The 21,017-nt window shown below is 39.2% G+C and overlaps 1 protein-coding gene across 1 annotated transcript; it reads right to left on the bottom strand.

Annotated features, from left to right (window-relative positions):
- Nucleotides 1-11,230: 11,230 nt before the first annotated feature.
- Nucleotides 11,231-19,009, bottom strand: DSEL (dermatan sulfate epimerase like). The gene is made up of 2 exons (XM_053993604.1): nucleotides 18,940-19,009; nucleotides 11,231-18,344 (listed from the first exon to the last, which is right to left on the bottom strand). Exon 2 carries the CDS (start codon nucleotides 17,392-17,394, stop codon nucleotides 13,744-13,746), a length of 3,651 nt encoding a protein of 1,216 aa, XP_053849579.1. The 5' UTR covers nucleotides 17,395-18,344; nucleotides 18,940-19,009; the 3' UTR covers nucleotides 11,231-13,743.
- Nucleotides 19,010-21,017: the final 2,008 nt, after the last annotated feature.

Raw genomic sequence — 21,017 nt, 5'->3', positions numbered from 1 at the left:
CCTATTTTAACACTGTTTGTACCCTTACCTAAGTGTTCATGTACCGCAACCACTGGAAACAGCACACTGAGTTGAATGGTCTTTTGCTCCAGTCAAGTACAGCCTTTTTTAGTTATAATCTTAAACTCACCCTTCCTTTGTATTCTGTGGGAAACTTATTTTTTCTGCACCAAGTTATATTAGGTGCTTAAACAAACTCATATCAGGTCTACGATACCTGAAATCTAATTTTTTCCTAACTCACATCCTGATGGGATAATTTCATTCTTGAAGGACAAGTCACCAATAGAAAGTCAGGCATTTCTTTTAACTCCTCTTTTTTCTTTTCTTCTTTTTTCTGCCTTCTCCAAACTATTAATTTGGAGGAGGAATTCCAGTGGAAATGTGGTAGCTGTGGGGCTTCAAAATATCATGCCTTAATTCATCTATGTTAAGGTATCTGCTTGGGAAAAACAGGCTAAGATACACGTCCCTCAGACCTGTAATCTCAGCTCTGTTTATCAAATGGGATAGAATTTATAACTTTAGGGATCTCAAAAGTAATTTTCTCATACTCACCCTTCTTGCTGATGGCCTAATGTTAGCTGTAGAAGGCTGGAGGCAAGAGAGCTATAAGCTAGCTCATGCACATTAAAACAGACATAGATTAAGAGGCAGGGAGAAACTCTACTGTTTTTAAAAACCACCTATTCATTGAGTCTGTGGGGATTGAGTTCTAAAAATCAATATAAAATTTGGGCAGAACAGACGAACAGCTGTAATTTTGTTACATTGTAATTTCTCTAACATCTGCTACAGAAAAATTGCCAAGAGTAAGGAAATCTTACTTTGTATGATGCAATTCAGAATCCTCTTTTTCAGGTGCCACTATCATAAAGTAAGCCTGTGATAGGAAATCAGCAAAGCATTACAGGTGATGTGTCTACAGATTCAAGAAAATACACAATGAATGCCTCTTTCAGAACATCTCTAAGGAGTCAACTGTTTCCACATAGACAAAAGCCATGCAGTTTTATGCAGGTAAATGTTTTGCAATTCCATCTAAAGGTTAGGCTAATTAATTCATTCTCTTATCTTGCTTGAAAGATCACTGTGAGTTCAGGTCATGTTTTTTTTGTTCACATTACTTTTGTCTGTTTGGCTTGCTTGGCTGGTTTATATGATGTTTTCTAAATAAGACCTAATCTCATTGTTGATCTTAACTAGATGTTCTGTTCAGCTGACCTGTACTGAAGCACAAGCAGCACTGTGTGTTTGTGCAGCAGAAATGGCAGCCATGGGCTGCAGCGCACTTTAAAAGAAAAAAGGAAATTAACCAGTTGGTAAAAACTACCTGTCACACTACTTTACCTTTACTTTCTAACATATGACAATCAACTTTGATATTGTCTGATTTAAATATTTATTTCAATTTTGCTTGTGTTTCAAAATCAAGATTATTATTTTTAAATTAAACTGAGTTGAAACTGCTGGTGTTTCTTGATTTCACCATTTAGAAAAAGAAGAGGTATCATCCTTTCTTATACTGCTCTGAAAAACAAAATACCACCACTGTTGGAAAGTAGGTAGAAACCAGCCCCAGGAATATGCTGACATGAGTTCAGAACAGAGGTATGGACACAGCCTAAAATACTTGATGTCTGAGAAAACCACAGCAGGCATGCTAAGCAAAATTCCTTTATCATTATGATTTCAGTCAGGTCTTCAAAGACATCTGTAATTCTAAAGCTTAGCAACCACTTGGCCTATCTTTCAGTCTTTTAAACCCCTGTGATCTATTTTGCTATTAATAGGTTTTTCACCATTCGGGTACCCAAAGCACAGAGATAGGTATACAGCTAGTTCTTGCACAGCTTTTAGACAAAGATTCAATAGCCTTTTTTATTTATTACCAGACCAGAGACTGCCATACTGCCTTTTAAGAGAACAAAGAATATGTAATTCTTCGAGAACTTGTAGATACAACACGTAGTTCAAGTGCCAGTCAGTATTTTCCTCTTGTGTTTCTGATTGCAGGCTGATTACACAACACTAATGGGAGCTTTTATTTATTTATTTAAATGAACAGAAGCCAACATGCAGAAAAACAAGAGGTTAAATCTTTAAAGAGATCTCTTTTCCCAGTTGTAATGGGACTGTGGACAGTGCTTCTTTTTCAGCTACAGAAGGGAAAGAGCAGAGGGGATATGGAGGGAATATAATGCATTGCACAGGCTGAGTTTTACACTGGCTGTTTTCTGGCTCACATCCCAAAATGTTACGCCCCTCTCTCACCAAGATGAAGTCCCTGTCCCACACTGACATTTCTTTTGCACAAAGAAGGGTATCTAATCTCAGCTGTTACAGCCCTGCTCAGCTTCATTATCTTCAGTGGTACTATGCTAATTTACAGTGGTTTTTAAGGATACATAAATATAGCTATTCAGTGTTTATTATTAGAAAACAAATAAAACCCCCAATGAATGTAAGATAAATGACAAAACTGAAAACAAAGAATACACATGATGAGACATAGTAGGATTTTGCTACAATCTAATTTCATAGTACTGAGGCAGGAGACCTAGAGATTTTGCCAATGATATCCCCGTTTTAAAGTATTTCATTTTAAATGCTTGGAAATAGTAAAACCCTCATATCCCTCACTGTTGCATATTAATTTTAGTAGTTCACAGAGGTACGTATTTTATTTATCTATTCCTAATGGAAATCTGTGATTAAAAAAATAAATTAAAACAAAAACTAACTCTCAAGATAGTACATTCTGAGATCTAATTTGTCATTAAACAAAAAAGTATGATGCTAGTAATTGTCACTTTTGTAAAATGTGCTTAATTATAAAATTAAATTACATTTCTTTACAGAACCATGCAGAAATCTGAAATGATAGCACATTCCACAGCAGCTAACTTAGTGAAGTAGTATCATTACAAGAATTGCAATAGGAACTTAACATGCCAAACTTTTGCCTCCTTGCAGATGCCTGGAATCTCCAGACCTCTGCAAATTATTCATATCTCACCATTTTTCCATCCTGTTGTTCATCTCAAGCTGTCACTGCCTTTTCATCTGTACTACATGCTTCCCTCCTCTCATCCCCACTGTCAGCCTGATTCCTAAACACGCCCTTGTACATGCCATGCCTTGCACATGCCCTGGCAGACTTCACTCAGAACAAATGCATTGAGGACCTACAACAGCATCTTTGACCAACATGGCCAATTAAGGGAGTGAAGCCTCTACCATCTTAAGACATCTGAATGAGGCCACATAACAGCATTTGTTTAGATCAGTATCTTAATCAGTGCCCAGCCTTTGTGCTAACTCCAGCCACAGTGATTGATCTGAACGAGCACTAGAAGCTGTCCAGAAATCTGTGCTGTCAATTTACTTGTCTACTCCTGAGTTTTGCTGTGTCTTACACTTAGAGCCTGATGATCTAAAATATTGTGTTTCTTACATTCCAGGAAATTTTTCTTTTACATGACTATATACCCCTATCTGAGCATTTTCAATCTCTTAAGAGCATCAGTCAAGGTCACAGAAGTTGTGTGATTATCTCAGACGTCATGACATTAAAAGTACTTTCAAGGGTTATTTTTTAAATGCCTTATCTTTTCTGAGTCTGTAGGGTGCTCAGAAGTAAGAGACTTCCAAGAATTTACCCATGAGTTAGGAAGAAGCAATAGGCTTCTAGTTTTTATTTGTGGCTGCATAACCAAGGTGACATTTCTGAGGCCATCACATTGCAGGGACATCCTGGCATAAATCTTCTCCTCCAGCTATGTCCTTTTGCTCTGCTGTTCTGGCAGCAGTGAAAGATATAGCACAAAAAAAAAAAAAAATCTGCTAAGCCTTCCAGTGAAGAAAAAAAAATCATTCTTTCCACAGCTTGCAGTATGCCTTGTGAGGAAAATAAAAATATCCTATTTACAGTATATTTTTTGGCAATCCTAAAACGCAACAAATTAAGAACTCTAGGCTATAGGCTATCCTGCATTGACTACTTCTGTCAATGCATAATATGAGCTAGCATATCATGTTTTCCTAGGGCCAGAAGATACTGACCTCAGTTAGAGATACAGACCCCAGCAAAATGTGTTTCTATATACATTCAGGCAAGAAATATCACTACATACTGATTAAAACTACTATTTTTCATTCATGACACAGCTTTTTTGTTGGTATCAGGGCATCAAAGAACATCATATCACTTCATCCTAAAAAGACAATCACATAGCAGGATGAGAAGTCATGTTGTGCCTTGATATTTGTGGTCCAAGAAGAGTTCTCAGTTTGATGTGAAAAGCAACTATTTTTTATTTACTAATACCTGGGTAAAGGTCTTACAACCCTTTTACAACCATTTTGCAGTAAGAATTGAATGGTCAATGAGATAGATTTGAGGTACCACTTTTGAGAATTTGTTTTTTGAGAGGTACACTTGTAATTCAAAGTCAAAAGAGATGCAATCATACAGGCTACTTGCAAAAAACATTTAAAATAGTTCAACACTCATTTATTTAAATTCCACATTCTCTAACCAGTTAATCAAAATTACACTTTACTGAAAGAAGAAAAGAACAGCCATATTAGAAATCTGTCCCTGCAAACTCTGGTGGGGAACAGATAGGCAAATTTACAGGAGAGATTACTTAGATGAGTGCATTTTATATCAAAATGAAAGCAGAATATTCAATCCTTGTAAATAACAAGACTAAAATACTCACTTGTAAATACAAGACTAAAATATGATAAAATATGGTTAATTATTTTTTCTAGATGTGTTTGCCAGTGTTTTAAGTGCTATGAACAGACTTTGCCTTAGAGCAAGGGACCTGTTTTTTGTGACAGTTGAATTCTCAAAGGGTACAAGAGACACTGCAGATTTGGTTTACCACAGAATTCCAGCTATAAGCTGTTGATAATATAATAATTAAAACTGTGAAGTGCATGTATTTGTTTTGATGAAGGCAGTATTTATTTTAAATAAAAAGGGTGTACTTTCAACATGGATGATACAATTGTACCCCTAAAGTTGCAGCAGAGAAAGTTAATTCTTATGCTTCTTTTTGTTGGCATAACGTGACATTTTGAAATGCTTGTGGAGTTTGCAACCACAGTCATATTCTGACTGCTTTCTCTAATTTCTGACTTTCAGAATTTCTAACAGATTCCTTCACAAAATGCCTGAAAGTAAGATTTATATTTTTAAAGGAACAGAAGGAAAAACTAATGAAACAGTTAATCAAATTCACTCTTGGTAAACAAATATATCTTTCTAAAATAGATAAATAGAAGTCTTATATGGAAACTACACATCATGATCAACATATATGGTCAATTTCAGAAAACTTTCAGCTAAAATGCCCCACTAAGAAAAAAGAAGTGCTTGATTTGCAAGGAAGGCGAGCCACAACCTAAACACCTCCCAGTAAGCTTCAAATATCAGAGCTGTTTTAAGCTCTGAATTCAGAACAAATTTAGTGTATTTGCTGAGAGCCTTCATCACCCTCAAATCTCTCTGCACTTGACTGCATACATTTTCTGTGAAGACCTACTTCAACACTATATAGACATTGCTTGCTTTCCAGCATTATGACTCTTTCCCAAAATTATCAGGATTTTAGGAACCTGATGATATGCATGCACAAAAATACAGTAGACTCTATTTTAGACAAAAGGCTGAGAAGCCCCCCACTACAAGAAAGACGCTGAGGTGCTGAAGTGCATCCAAAGAAGAGCAATGAAGCTGGTGAAGAGTCCAGAACATAAATCTGATGAAGGGTGGCTGAGGGAGCTGGGGGTGTGTAGCCTGGAGGAGGCTTTGGATGACCTTATAATTCTCTACAACTCTCTCAAAGGAGGTTGTAGTGAGTTGGGATTTAGTTGCTTCCCTCCAAAAAAAAGCGATAGTTAAAAGTCAGTTAAAAGTCATTTGTGTCTTTAGCTGATTCTGTTTCAGAAATGCAACAAATGCAAATTGGTCATACATGTATCTGTCTGGCAGGACACATTATAGACCATAAAGAGGAATAATTTAACAACACAATTAACAGCAGTTTTGCCAAGTTGATCCTACAGATTTTTTTCCTAAACTTTAAAAACATCTGAATATTTTTTAAAATTATATCTTTATTAACCTGTCAAGGAAATGTTATTTTCTTCCCTTCATTTTCCTAGCACCTTTAAACCAGAAAGAAAATTTCACCTACATTAACTTAAGAGGCCCTAGAGGAATGATAAACATATTTAGCTGTTTAGAACTATACCTTTAACTTATACATTTCTCAAGGGAAATTCTTCAAAGGGTGCTATGAGTCTGTTGCTATGCAGAGCCAGCAAAACTAAATGCAGATGAAGCAAATTTCTGGCAAACACTCCCAACAAGATGTGAACCATGAAACCCAGAAATCTTTGTTTATTGTCTAGCTTGGCTCTTTACTAATCATTCTATTCATTTCATGCATTAAGGGTACTAAGATATGGCTGTTGTCAGAAAAGGATAGAATACAGATAGGTAAATTCCCGCACGCTGAAATCAACAGAATCATTCATTACATAGGATTTGCAAATGTACCCTAGAGAGATTGAGAGATACAGACATACATTCAAGTGACAGCAACTTCAAAGGCCCTAGCAATATTAACAAAGCCAGGGCATCTTCATGTAGGCTTGCTCTTTTATTTCACCACATAGAAGGAAATTCATCTTAGCCTGGCCTGCAAATAAGTTATGAATGTTAGTCATTATGCTGAGGAATAGATGAGAGCTGTATCCATACTTTTAAAGATCTGATTATATGACTGATTTAATAATGACTGATTGTGTTCTGTTTGTAATATGCAGTTTCTCATGTCACCTCATTTTGATCAGCAACAACATGGTCCATTTTTTAACATGAAACAATTAATTTTTACAGAAATAAACTTTTCTTTCAAATGTGTCACCAAAGGATGCTGGCAGTTGGGAAACCATCAATATTGAATCTATACCCAGCAGGTAAAGTTGCCTCCTGTCATTGAAAAGCATCCTCTGGTATCAACAATTTTGTTATAGAGCTGCGTTCGTTAATAGCTATTTTGTTGCAAATGAACACATCTTGGGAATACAAAAGCACTGTTTCAAAGAAAAAAATCAATATATATATATATACAAACAAAACTTCCTTTTAACTTCACTTTCCGTCAGTACTCATATGGTAATTTGAAACAGACAATATTCAGCTGATCAGTTAAAGTGAATAATAAAGTCTATTATTCAGGCATGATTTGCTAGCTCAAGATCTAAATACTCCAACACACATTTTAAAGCCTGTTCTCTTCAGCAATGTAGCATTTTGTTTCTTCTGTGTTCATTTCTGTGTAATTATGTCCCCCACTACCTTTGAGATTATGTTTCTTCAAATCAATTGGCAGCTGTAGGATGCAATTTATAAAGAGAACAAACTTGAAGATCCTGAAACACAAGAAAACGTTCAAGAAAATGCAACAAAATCAGCTTTTCAAACTAAAATCCAGGAAACATAGGAAAAAGTCTATTTCTAGGCAAGATGTAGGATGGAAACAGAAAAAGGTTAAAAATAAATAAAAAAAAACCAAAGTATAAGCAACTGGTCTCTTAGAAAATCAATTAAGAGTGAAAATATTAATGGCTTTCACAGATACAAGTGTGCATTTATCTCTGACAGCCTGCCTTTTATCATGGTATTAGTTTTCTCTCAGCTTTGTACACAGCATATATGCACTTTGAACAACCTTTCAGAAAACAGCTGGAGACAAATATTGTGAAAGAATTTGCAATAAAGAGCAACCTCTTTTTTAGAAAACACATTTTTGTTCCTATCATAACAGGCATTTTCCACGTAATTTTCTCAAAAGCCAGGGTTGGGTTCAAGATTCAGAAAGTTAAAAAAAAAATTACTTGTACAAGTAGTGACATGACCTAGGATGAGCTACAAAGCATAAACACAAACTGCCCACTGCAAAATCATTCAGAGAAGGCACTAACTGAAGGGCTAACACCCTGCAGAAAAAAAATAAACAAACAACAAAAAAAAACAAAAAAAAAAACAACAAAAAAAACCCCAAACCAACAAAAAACATTCACCTGCTTCTCAGTTAAGTATCATGTGAAAAAGACTGAAAAACATGCAAATCTTTTCTTTATAACTGAAAGCTGAATTTCACAGGAAAGATAGAATCAGGTTCTTGCTCCTGTAAGTTATATTCCAAACACAAATTACAAAACTAAATGAACAAAAAACCAGTTAAACCTGCAAAACTCAGCTGCAGAACACTAGATGCAGCTCAGCTGCACCTCCTGTGGCTTAGAGGTCTTTGCAGTAATAACGAGGTTGAACTACCTGTGCCTCTGGATCTGATAGATGCTGCCTGTGCCAGCCCACGTTCAGCAAAAGATATCCAGAGGGCTTCATTTATTCGACTTATGTGTCTTTAAAAAGAAGAATAAACACACTGGAGCATTCAGTGCACATGCACTGAATTCACACTGCAGCATGGCTGCTGCGACTTGTTTACCTACTTATGTTTAAGAATGGTTTCTAGGCCAAATATCTGTCTCTGAAGAAACTCCTGTGTATAGTTCACGAACTAGAAGAGGACAACTCAAATACACAGTTTGCAAGTAGTGTTTATAGACTAAGAGACTTCAAATTTATGGATTGCACTAGCTGTCTAGCTCCCAAAAATTTAGGTAAGAAATCACCTTTTCTGTTCTAGAAATACAGCTAATTCCTGTTCTTTTACTTAATACCAAATGTACTTACTGTGCTTTTGAGGGCAGACAGAATCAGGTCTTGCTACCAATACTTTGTGCAAGATAATGATGTTTTCCATATTCAAACAGACAAGAATAGCAGGATAAGTTTTGTGATATCTGAAGTGACAAAATAATATAGAAGAAAAAAGAGGAAAACACAAACACATTGTTTTACTAACAATAGTTTTATTTTATGCAGGATGTTTCAGTAAATTTTGTTAGGACAGTGTATACACTGGAATTGCTCAGACACAAATATCTATTTAAATGTAAGACCATACACGTTTAAATCCAAATTCATCCTACTTCATCTGAGGCCTGTCAGTGGGCATCTAAATTAAGGGTTTCACCACTCCTGGCTTTTGAGTACTTAAAAAGATAGCAGCAATGTCTGATTTACCTTTGAGGGCAACAGTCATTTTCCATTGATTCTAGGGTGACAAGCCTCTTTATTTAGATGTGAAAGTTAAATTACCTAATGTGACATAGATTAATTCAGGTCATGTTCTTAAAATTCCACAATAACTTTCTCAGTAAAGGCAGTAAACAAAGTTGAATTTATACCATCATAAATTAAGCTTTCAGAAATTATTCTGTGTGAATGAGATCAGACTGTCTTTGTTCTCCTCCATCACAAATAACTCTCAGCACATTGCCTGCTCAAAAGATGTATAGTTTAATTTGAAACAGCATCATTCCAGCAACATGAAACAGCACTTTCCCATTATTAAGTATTTTCCGAGACAGCATGAGATTATCCATTCACATCCCTTATGAGAATAATGTTGATCACATACCAGCAAATGTCTCCTCACTAAAGAAAATCAGTCTTGACATTTGAAAATTGTGCTTTGTAGATGGTTTTGAATATATGTTTGTTTCTATACCTCCTTTTATGGGCTTATAAATTTATCAGGCAGCCTACAGGTAGTTTTGATTAGAGTTACAGAGCAATTTATATTTTTTAAATTATTGGAATATACTTCCTTTTGTCAAGAACAAGAATCAAGAAGAATAATCTTTAATCAGATTATTCAAGAAGAATAATCTTTAATGATCATTTAAGGTATTTATTTCCTGTAATTTCTTCTGTTCTGGAATATTCAGGCTAACTAGTTGCTAATAATTTTATGACAGTAGATGACAGTATTTTGTTCCTGTTGAAAGCAATGGCACAACATTCACTGAAGTCACCAAGATGGTGACCTCACCATGCCACTTATGGTCCAATTCTGAACAGCTCACAATTTACAGATTTGATCCATAATTCATGGTCTGTATTCCTCACTGAGATATGGTATTTGAGATGGTAAGTTTCCACTTGGAAAACAGCCCATTCCTCATGAGATTTATGAAAATCAGGTTTTGTCTGAACCAAATATATAAAGGAGTACAGAAGAAGAAATGAAAGCTTATACCCTGACCATAGAACTGTTAGGATCCAGTACTTATCCTCTTGAAGAAAATTTATATGTAAATAAAAAGAAATAATTTTGATAAACTACTAAGTCACCTAAACAAGTATCACAGCTTCTAATTACAAAATATTCTAACATATGGAACCCAACATATGGGCCACTTGCAAAAGGGATCTTTTTTGTAACTTACAGAAATATTGATAACATGTTTTCATCCTTTATCTTGAACTGTGCACTTCAAATGTTTCCAGGAAATGCAGCATTATGTTCCAGTTAATGTATGTTTATGTTCATCAAATAAATAGTGTCTCTAATGCTACTAATTGACTGTAGGATGGACAGGAGTTTGCTACCAGTTATACTACTATGTTTCAACAGCAAATGAAACCATTTTTACAGTTTCAAAAAAATTCTGATACAGAACTGAGGCTTTACAAATCACTTAACAATAACTTTATAAAATCTGAAAAGCAATTTTTATTTGAATGGCATTCTAGCACTAACAGAATAGTATTACACTGTCAAATGAGTCGTACCATCTATTTTACATAATTGAGGATCTTGTGCAGAAATTAAACTCTGGATCTGGCAAGTTCAAACATAAATCTGATGAGGACTGAATGCCAGCTGCGTGCAAAAAGGGTGAAGGAACCAGTCTGAGCATGATACTGAGGATCACTCCAGAGACACTGCTCTTGGAAAAAGCCCACTGGGAGCAATAGATGCATTTAGATGTGCTCAGAGACTACAGATTTATCCTATTTGATAGAACTCTGAATGCCAAGACCTATGTGCATCTCCCCAAGGACAATGTCACTTACTTGCAAAGTAAATAACTGAAATGTTTCCTTGGTATTTACTGTTCTAATGCTTCCAAGTATGATTTAGAGATTAGCATTTAAATAAAAACTGCCTTTTAAAAAATACATTAGAATCATAGCTGTGTCATAATTGGACAGTTCAAACTACAATACAGTACAAATAATTACCAACATTTAACAGAGGGAGAGAAAGGAAGAAAAGAAGTACTGAGATTAGTTTTCATAAGCGTATTTATGAAAGTGTATGTGAAAGTGTCAGAACACTTTTCAATACAATGTACCTAAGCAGACATGCTTTCAAAAAGTTCAAACAATTCTCAAAGTTTATTGACAGTCTTAAATATTACTATATGGAGAAAGGGGAGGTTAAAGTTTGCATCTGTGTAGTGACCATTCTTCTTCTGAATTCTAGTAACAGAAGAGAATTTTAAGAACAATTCTGCATACCCACAAAATCTTACCTTCGGATGCCCTAAAACTTCTGACAGAGAAAAGCCTTTTTATTTGTTCTGATTCTAGACTGTAAATCCTGGATATAGAAAGTAAATGCTGAAATTTATTCTGTCAAGTACAAACTGTACAGACATCAATACTTTATTTGAACATACAATCAAAAATGGCTGCAGAGAGAAGACAATTTGAGGGAATGATAGTTGGAAACAAAAGTTTCTCTACAATGCCAATGTATATTAACTTGTTTAATATTTCTTTTAACATGGCACTCCTAGCCAAAGGTGAAACAGAGGTTTGAAGGGGAAAATACAGCTACTGCTAGTAAATGACAGGTAATTTACTGTGAGTGAGACCACATATTATCAATAGCTTTATCATGGTAGAGGCCTGTTTTGCCATACTAATGACTGTCTGAGAAAGAGGTACTTTTATCTAGGTTATAATGAGATATCTCAAGAATATGAAATGTACATATGGGAGGGACAAAACAGCTGGGTAAGACAGGGACATAATGGTAAGATTGGAAGAAAAAAGAACTCCTTTATATTAAAATTCAGCAAGGATATCTGTGATCTCTATGAAGAAACTCACTGCATTTTTGACATTGCCCAATGCTTACCACCTAAATAAATAACAATTACACACATATTTTAATATAATAAGCTCTGATTCCAGCTCCCACAAACAAATTGAAGCATATTTCAACACAATTCCACTTATAATAAAAAACAGATGGTCAAGGAAATAGATGTCTCTTTGTGATCTGATATACACATCTGCAGACATTTACAATATGCATGCATTTCCAGAGAATGCTGAGCAAGTTAAACTGGGAAATGGGAACTTTTTTCTTAATGGGCATGTGCAAACAAAGAGTGTGATTCAAGAAAAAAATAAGCTGTGACAAAGATGCAACTATCCTATCAGGCCTATCTGTTTTCAAACAAATATCACATCACAACATCATGTTAAAGAAACACTAGTCAGATAACTTTGGAAATAGTTTGCTGCAGGGAAACATCACTCAAATGTGAGGTGGCTGAGGGGTCAGGTGATTTTCAGATCTCTCCCCTCTCTGATGGAAGACCTGAGGTTAGCAATGGCTGTCCTTCAGAAATTCATTATACAAACAAGCAAAACATCCCGCGGCAATACAGGGTTAGATTTATCTGAGGTCTTCTAAATCTCAGATTGCATTTTATGCAGACATCAACAATGAGCCATTGCCAATGGCATCATATAGCTGCATTGGTCCCAGGGAAATTATGCACAAAAATCAGCAGAGAAATGTGTTACAACAAAGATGGATGGAAGTCTCACTCAAAAAGAATATCTTTGCAGAGCCTCTAAGACAAGAGGTATAGAATAAAAGAGTTCAAGAAGTCAATATGTTAACAACATTCAAAATTAGGTTGAGGCAGATTAAAACTACACAAATTTAACCACTCATTTGGGGAATCTTGCTAGTTTCTTAGATTACATCCCATTTCTTTTTCTCTATATAATTTACTTTAGGCTTACAAAGGCTACCATGTTGTCAGGAATGGAGAATTAAGACTTCTCTTTTGTGAAACATCAAACCCAAATTTAAGTACCACATTTCTGACATGCGGGAACCATATCCTAGAACGAGATTTAATATCTGAGTCCATTCCAGTCCTGGACCTGACTGCTCAAATTTAAATAAGAAACTAGATTTACTTAAATGTTCTGTTTCCTCCCACTACGGGGATGCTGAACAGCCCTAAATCTCAGCTTATGTTTATTTTGTACCACCATAGCGACCAGTGAGACATCGACAGAATGCATCAGTAAACTCGTCCAAGGGGGCCAATAATGACCATTGGGAACAGGACCAGTTTGACAAGTATAATTTCATATAAACCATCATACAATCATCAGATGGTAAATACTTTCTGGAATTAACCATTTGGGCTGGAGTCAAACTGGTGAGCTGGAGGTGAAAAGCTCTCTGTTCTATTACTAATCCCCTGAGCTATAGAGGCCCCAGCTGGTGCTTCTGCAAAGGTTCACACAGCTTTTTTCGAAAGGCCACAAAAATAGTTACAATATCTTTTTAAAGTAAACCAAATCAAAACACACACAAAAAAACCCCTTCCACAGTTTCAAGAACAGTTACATTTTTCTTAAAATAATCTCTCTGAAAGTAGCAGACTGTACACATTTTACAAGAATAAACAAACTTATCTAATATTTATCCACAAATTGGGAGTCAGAGATCATTAGTGCAAATTTCTGCTGACCAGCAGCATTTATTCTATAAACTTTGTATATCCTAAGTGGTCCATCAGTGAACAACAGATATCTTCAATCTGTCTAATCTCTTCATGGGGCATGTTTTGTTTCCAGGCATGAATGCTACTTGGTGAAATTTCTCCTTCATAAGGAAGATAGAAAAGACTGGTGGAGGTGGCAAACAACATTTGGTTTAAGCTAGCAGGAGGAAGAGGAATACCAAGAAAGGCAAAAATTGTTTCAGCCGTCTTCTGAGGAAAGCTCACAATATCTTCAAACTTGACCAGCTGGTAATTTGTTGGTAGCAAGTCCCTGTTTATCCTCATTGCTGCTGCTGTGTTTGCTAGCCATAAATAAGACAACACAGAAATAGCATTTGAATTAGAATTTAAAATTTCTTTTCTTAGTGATTCAAACTCAGAGGCATAGCCTTCATTTAAACTACATTTTTCTTTACCATTCTCCCCTTTAAACATTGCAGCCAAGCGTTGTGGAATATTTTTCAAGGAGTAAAGGCTTGGCTTATTTTTGTACAACATTGAATAGACCCATGCCCGTGGGTCCCTCACTACATATAACGCTCTCATTGATGGTCCTAAGATTTCCTGAAAGAAGGGAAGCTTTAACGTCCAGCTCCCACTGGTTAAACTAAGCACAGGTCGTGCATTAGGATAATAGACAAGGTGTCTTCTCAGTTCCCTAATATATTCAGCATCTTTTTCTTGACTCCCTCTTGCCCTGCTTCTTTGCTCTAACAGGGATTCTCTCTTTTTGGACCTTTTCTTTTTGTCTTTGTTTAATGCAGAATGCTGAGCAATTTTACTTCTGCTACCTTCATATAAATGAATGTTTTGTAAATGCAACTTTGTGTCTTGAACTAGAGACTGGAGCCACCCTTGAATAAGACGGAAATTACCATTCTGAACATCAGAAACCTTCCATTCACATGGATCTACAAAGGAATCAATTGCAAATTCAGTCTCAGGAATTTCAAGATAGGGTGTAGGTATCCTGATGTATAAGAAGTCACTGGTATTGAAAAACAGCTGTTTTAAAATTTCTGCACCAGAAGTGGGGAGTGAAGTAATGATAACATCTGGCAAAACGATGGGGTTTCCTTCTAATTGTTTGGCTTTATTGCCTTTATCACGTTCTAGCCTTGTCATGTCAGTGCTCCACTTTGCACAGATCGGCTGAGTACACATGCTCCACACATCCACCAATTCAATAAGCCACAATGTAACAACCAGTATCAGGATCCAACGTAACAATTTGCCAAAGGATATGTAAAACCGCCACTGAAAAGCCAGTATGACCAAACTGACACCCAAAATGAACCCTGCAATTATGTTCACTTTGAATCCAAATGGGAAAACTACCCTATTATTTTTCATATCTTTTTTCACAGATTCAGTACCAAGACCAAACTTGGTCACTTTATTTTCATGAACTACTTTAGCAAAACCACCAAATCCCAAGTAATCAAATCTGGCCTTTAAACTCTGATACTCAGTCACAACAGAGATGGTATTTTCAGTGTTGTTGACACTGAGCAAAATCTGAAATCCAGATTTTGCATTATCCATGAGTCTACAGTTAGAAACATTGACATACGGGCCATAGAAAAGGTAAACAATCCTTGTAACCATGTTTTTCATTGGAAAGGTAACATTTACAAACTGAGTCCATCGCTTTTTGAATTCAGCAGCTTGTTCAGCCTCCTGTATCCTAGCAATAGGACTACTCCCATGATGATCAAACCAAAACATCTTGTAGTGGGCATCCCACACATCCATCATAGCTCCATTGTACTTGTTCTTAAACTTATAGGGTATGTATTTAAAATCAATGTCAAGATTATGAAAAAAGGCACTGACTGAATTAACAGGAGAGTCTTCCTCCTTCTCGATATGGTCAACTACTAACAATGTCTGAGAATTTAAGAGCAGCAAAACGCGATACACACTTTTCAGTTTCATTGCTGATGTGTAAGCAGATACTGCCTCACCACTCACAAACATCATGTCACCAGCCTGGGAGGCTGTTATTATTTCTCCAGCTGAGTCTCCAACCTCATCACCAATCCACTTCAGCCACTGGGCACACTCACCAAGCTGTCCTTCCCAAGGCTGGTTGCACTGGCTTGTAGGAGATGGAGCAAACACCAAGACATTGTTCAGGTGGCTAAGTTTAGGACCATAAAGAGCCTCAGACACAAACACCTGCCCATTGGGAGCAAAGGTGAAGGAGTTCTGATCAGGATGTTCATGGCCCGGATTGAAACTTCTCCACCCATCAATCCATCTATAGGGTTGAAAGTGAACAATATCATAGACAGCACGTCCACCAAGTTTCCCAGATTTGAAGGATACAAAGGTGTTTGTCTGACTGTTTGGCAATCCAGCCCCGTAAGTAACAACTCCCCAGTTAGGAAACACATGCATTTTAGCAGTACCATACTCTGGAGGTGGCTGAGGAGTGATTTCAGCAGCATACCATATGAATTCAGTATGTAATGTACTCCACCTCTGTGCAGTGGATGGCACCATTGGCCCATCCTTGGGTCTGTGTTTTCTAATTTGCTGTGCCAGCCAGTTACCAGCTCCATTCTTCATGATGAACTTATCCAAGAAAACCAGCTGGCTCTCAGGACCATAAAACCAGTTGTAATTAGAATCTGCAACACCCACAGTTCTCTGGAAGCCTGGTAGTAGGGTGGCATAGTAAAACCAAAAGTGCATTTTCAGCCAGTTATTCTCCAAGTTGTTAATACCAAAGTGGCGCTGGGCCAGGAAAACATACTGGGTTACTGACTTGGCTGTGTAACTCCCATAAGCTACTCCCTCATCCAGAGACCCATCTACAATATGATTGAGGAGAAACATTGTTTTCTCCATCACATCAACAACAGTGTGCTTCCAAATATTCGCCTGAGATCCTTTGTCCACTCCAGCAACTAAAGCCCCAATAAGCAAAGCAAGCATATTGGTTGTTTGGTGATTATGGAGAAGCTGCTTCCCCCAGGAACGAACCTTGGAGTACTCATACATTTCCTCGCTCACAGACCATATCTTCTCCAAGTATTTTTGCCTCCTCTCATTTTCCAGTGAATTATACAAGAAGTCAAAAGCAGTGGCAAATCCTGTTAGGGAGTGACCAAGTGGCACTTCATCTCCAGGAGCATTCTCAACCAACCAGTTTTTGTAGCCAGCCATTCTATCCATATATTCCAGGACAAAATCAAATGCAACTTTATCTTCGGGGCACAACAAACAGTAGAACGCTAGAGGGGGCAAGTTGTTACCATAAATCTCGTTCCACTTGGCCGCAAAATCAATGTGCTTGGGTGGAGGTAGGTAGTATAAAGGGTTGGACAGCATAACCATCACCGCACTTCTGATGGCTCTGAAGAGATGCAAATGGCTCGTACGAGCCTTTTGCCTCAGTGCCTGAACATCCTGAGCGTCGAAATACAAGCTTGGATGAAGAACTGTTCTTTTCAGCTTCTGCTCAGCACTAAGACCCTCAAGTTGCTGTCTTTCATATTGATCTACATTTTCTATGAAAGCCACCCAATCAGAGTAATTGCTTACAGATTCTTCAAAAGTGAAGACATCAAACACCATTAATGCTAGAAACAGAGTATGCCCCGTGAACATCAGAGCCATGATCCATTAGGCAGCTCCTCTTCCCCAGACATACATTTCTTCAAAAACAGTATTCAGATATCAAACTTTCATCCAGTTTGTTAAAAAAATAATATCTTAAGGCATATTTTTATGAGAAAAGACTTACTGTATACTGTGCATTACAACAAAGGCTCAGACTGCTTGCCATCTGAGATACAACATTTAAATGACAAGGCTCTTGAAAAATTAAATCTCAGGTGCCTTGTCTGTTCACACTTTTCTCAAATACAACACTACAATCATAAGCACTAAAATTAGGGGAAAAGTAAAATCTCTACGATATGCATATAAAGCACAGATCGACTGCACAGTAACAGACTGAAACACTATCTCTTGGTAACTTGAAAAGCGTGGTCTAAAAAGGGAATTGGAGTAATACATTTGTTTTTTTAAAAAGCTGTCAATCAGGCCAAATTCCACTTTTAGAGCTGATGAAAACTCCACTGATCACAAAATTATATAATTTATTCAAAATAATATGTTATATTTGATAAAATAGGGAATATACAACACTTGGAAAATAGATTCCAAAATTGAAGTCACTGTCTTCAGTCCTTGCCTTTTTACAGTTTTCTTACACACTCTTTCCATCTTTCTCTTTTGGGATTCATGGAGGGATGGAAAGGAAAACAATAATAAAAAAACATCAACATAGATCCTCCATTAGATCCTTTTGATTAAACTGCAATGCTTTTAACTACTATTCCTCTCTGTTTGTGAAAGATGCATCTGAATTAAGAGTCATATTTTCAAGTCTTTTAAAATATTTTCTTCAGCTAGTGATGCCCAAATTTGGCCTCGATGATTCAAAAAATCCTGCTTTTTCCATTATGATGCAAAAGGAAAACATGCGAAAGAGGCAGAAAGCCAATACTTTCTTGTAAGAAGAGCAGTTTCAGGTTTCCTTTCACTTCGCATGTAGGTTCTTTCTGTGGAAACAGAAACAAAAGTTCTCTGAAGCTGTGTAGATGTCAGAACATATTTAAAGTACTTTGGTTAACAAACAAACTGCTCCTAAGTTTACAGGAAAGATGAGTTAATTCACCTTTTCTTTTAAGGAAATCAAGAAATAAAAGAAGGAGCATTTTCAAAGTTCCACAAAATTTACCCTTGGCAAAAGAGCAATTCAGATTGGCTACTCAACCTCGCTTTATTTCACCATTTCCAGCGTGAACATGAGGTCCCAGGGAATGTTTTCCAGCTACGCTACCAGGAGCTACTCATGGAAATATATCTGACACACGCCACCGAAATTCAATTCAGCTCGAAGTAAAACAAAAGCACACGCGTATTTATACCACGCGAGCGGCTCTGCGGGCCGAAGGGCGGCGGGAAGCAGGAAACCCGGCAGCCGGGACCGACCCGGGAGCCCCGCCGCGCCGCCCGCACCGAGCCCGGCAGAGGGCGCCCGCCGCCGCCGCGCCCCTGCCCGCGCCGGGGCCGCACAACTTGGACAAGTTTCGGCGAGGACCGCGGGGCCGCCGCCCCCGGCGCCCGCCGCCCCCGAGCCCAGCCCCGTCTTACCGCGGCGGGTCCGCGCCGGCTCCCGCGGGGCTGCGTCGCTCTGTCCCGGCCGGCGCGGCCGGGGGCGCGGAGCCAGCCCCGGCTGGGGGCTACGGGTGGCGGCCGCCGCGCCGGCCCCGCTCGGCTGGGCCGGGCTGCGCTCGGTTCCGGCCTCGTCCGCTCTTGCCTCTACTTTTCCACCCGGGCTGGCCGCAACTTCTGGTCCCTGCCCTCCGCCGGCGGCTCCCAGGAGTTGATGGAGAGGGAGATGCGGCGGCGAGCGCCCAGCGACGGGCGCGGGCAGCCAGGCAAACTCGCAGGGATGTCGCTCCGGAGGGGCGGGGAGGGAAGGAAGGAGGGAGGGAAGGAGGGAGGGAGGCGGGGAAGCGGCGGGGGGGTTGGCAGAGCCGCCCCCGGCGGAACGGGGATGTGCCGATCCTCCACGCCGAGCTCGGCGGCGGGCGGGCTGCCGGTCCCGCTGTGGCTCCTGGCGGCTCTTTCCTGCGGCTGCGTGCGCTGCCCCGCTGCTCCCGGCGCCCAGCCCAGCCCCGCTCCCGGCCGCGGGTGCCACCGCCGCCCCCACGCCTGTGCTGCCGGCGGAGGGGAGCGGAGCTCGGCGGGAGCGCCCGGGGGCAGGGCCGGGGCCGGAGCGGAGGGGCCGCGCCTGGTAGAGGCGCAGGCGGCGGGGGAATGCGAGAGACCGTGGTGACCCGGTGCAGCGGGTCCCGGTGCGGGGAGCGGGGACCTGAGGAGGTACGAGGGGCTCGTGGAAGAAAAGCTGCCGCCGTGGGTCACCCCCGTGGCCGGCCGACAGCCGCTGCCCCGGCGTGGACCGGCCCCCGCAGCTCCTGGACGGGGCAGTGTCAGGGACACTGTGGCGGCGGCCCGGATAGCGGCGAGCCCGGCAGGGCAGGGCTAGGTTGGGCTGGGCTGGGCTAGGCAGGGCGTCAGGAGCCGCCCCTCCCGTGGGTGACAACTTAGTGAGAGCGGAATAACCACCTGGCAGTGCCCATGGGACCGCGGGGATGCGCACCTTCAGCTTTTGTTTGTGGCCGTCACACTTCTTTATTAACAGCGTTCCTGCGCTGGCACTTCATTTTATAGGATGCGTTTAAATGGTTCTCCTTCAGCTGTAGCTGAAGGCTTCTGAAGTAAAATACAAAGGCGTCATGAAGAGTAAAATCCGCTGCCGCTCGTGTCGTCACGGTCAGTGGTGCGCTGAAGGGCCAGCAGAAAATACTGGCCTGCCCCCCTGGTGCTAAGGTCTGCCCACAAAACCCAAGAGGTATAGCACCGTTGTCGGGTTTGAATCAGTTTGGGTTGACGGTGATGACTTTCAGAGCCTGATTTTGTGACCTGATGTTTGTGACCAAGCTGTTCTTTGGTAATCGAGTGCAAGAAACAAAAGGTTGTGAGATTTTGGGTGTGTTACCACTTACTATGTTTATGCTTCAAAGGATTTGGATTTTAATCATCTCAATAAGCATAACTTTTTCCAAGCCATAGCCTATATTCTTCTATTTTTTATTTGCCCTCATACCTAGAAATACTGTTGCATATTTAAGCATTGTTTAAGCTACTCATTCTGTAACTATCTTGAAATGAATAAATGAATATGTAAAGGCCATACATTATGGATACTGATTCTGTTTCTTTGTGCTACAGAATGCACCTTAGAAGGATTAAATTATTAAATTATGCATATTTACATTAGTGATGAACTGTGCCTGGAACCATTTTAATGTCTCAGATGTGCCCTATAGACTTGGCTAAAAGGAAAAATACTGATTATTGCCTGGATCATATCTTCCCATCAGAAGAAATTTGCATAATGAACAAAGATCAGCACATAATTCCCTGACCTTGAATCTTTTACAGTTGTGCCTTTTTATGCTACCAGGGAAGTTATTCCAGGAGGAAAGCAAAAGGAAATGTAAAGCAAAAATAGAGGCCACATTCCCCTTTAAGTCTGTAGAAACTGAGTGGAACACACTACACATGAAAACCTCCCAAGTCTTTCCGTCTATTCTCATTGTAGCCATTACATTTTTTCCCAAGACTGGCTCATTCTGGAACATATTAAAGTCTCAGAGAATGAC

Source organism: Vidua macroura, chromosome 1, assembly GCF_024509145.1.
Source record: "Vidua macroura isolate BioBank_ID:100142 chromosome 1, ASM2450914v1, whole genome shotgun sequence".
In the NCBI taxonomy this organism is placed as follows: domain Eukaryota; kingdom Metazoa; phylum Chordata; class Aves; order Passeriformes; family Viduidae; genus Vidua; species Vidua macroura.
The sequence above is the reverse complement of the archived record's forward strand: the minus strand, read 5'-3'. Positions and strand labels throughout refer to the sequence as shown.

Excerpts from the sequence above, each read along its gene's own strand:
- DSEL (XM_053993604.1), bottom strand. The coding sequence starts at position 17,394 with ATGGCTCTGATGTTCACGGGGCATACTCTGTTTCTAGCATTAATGGTG.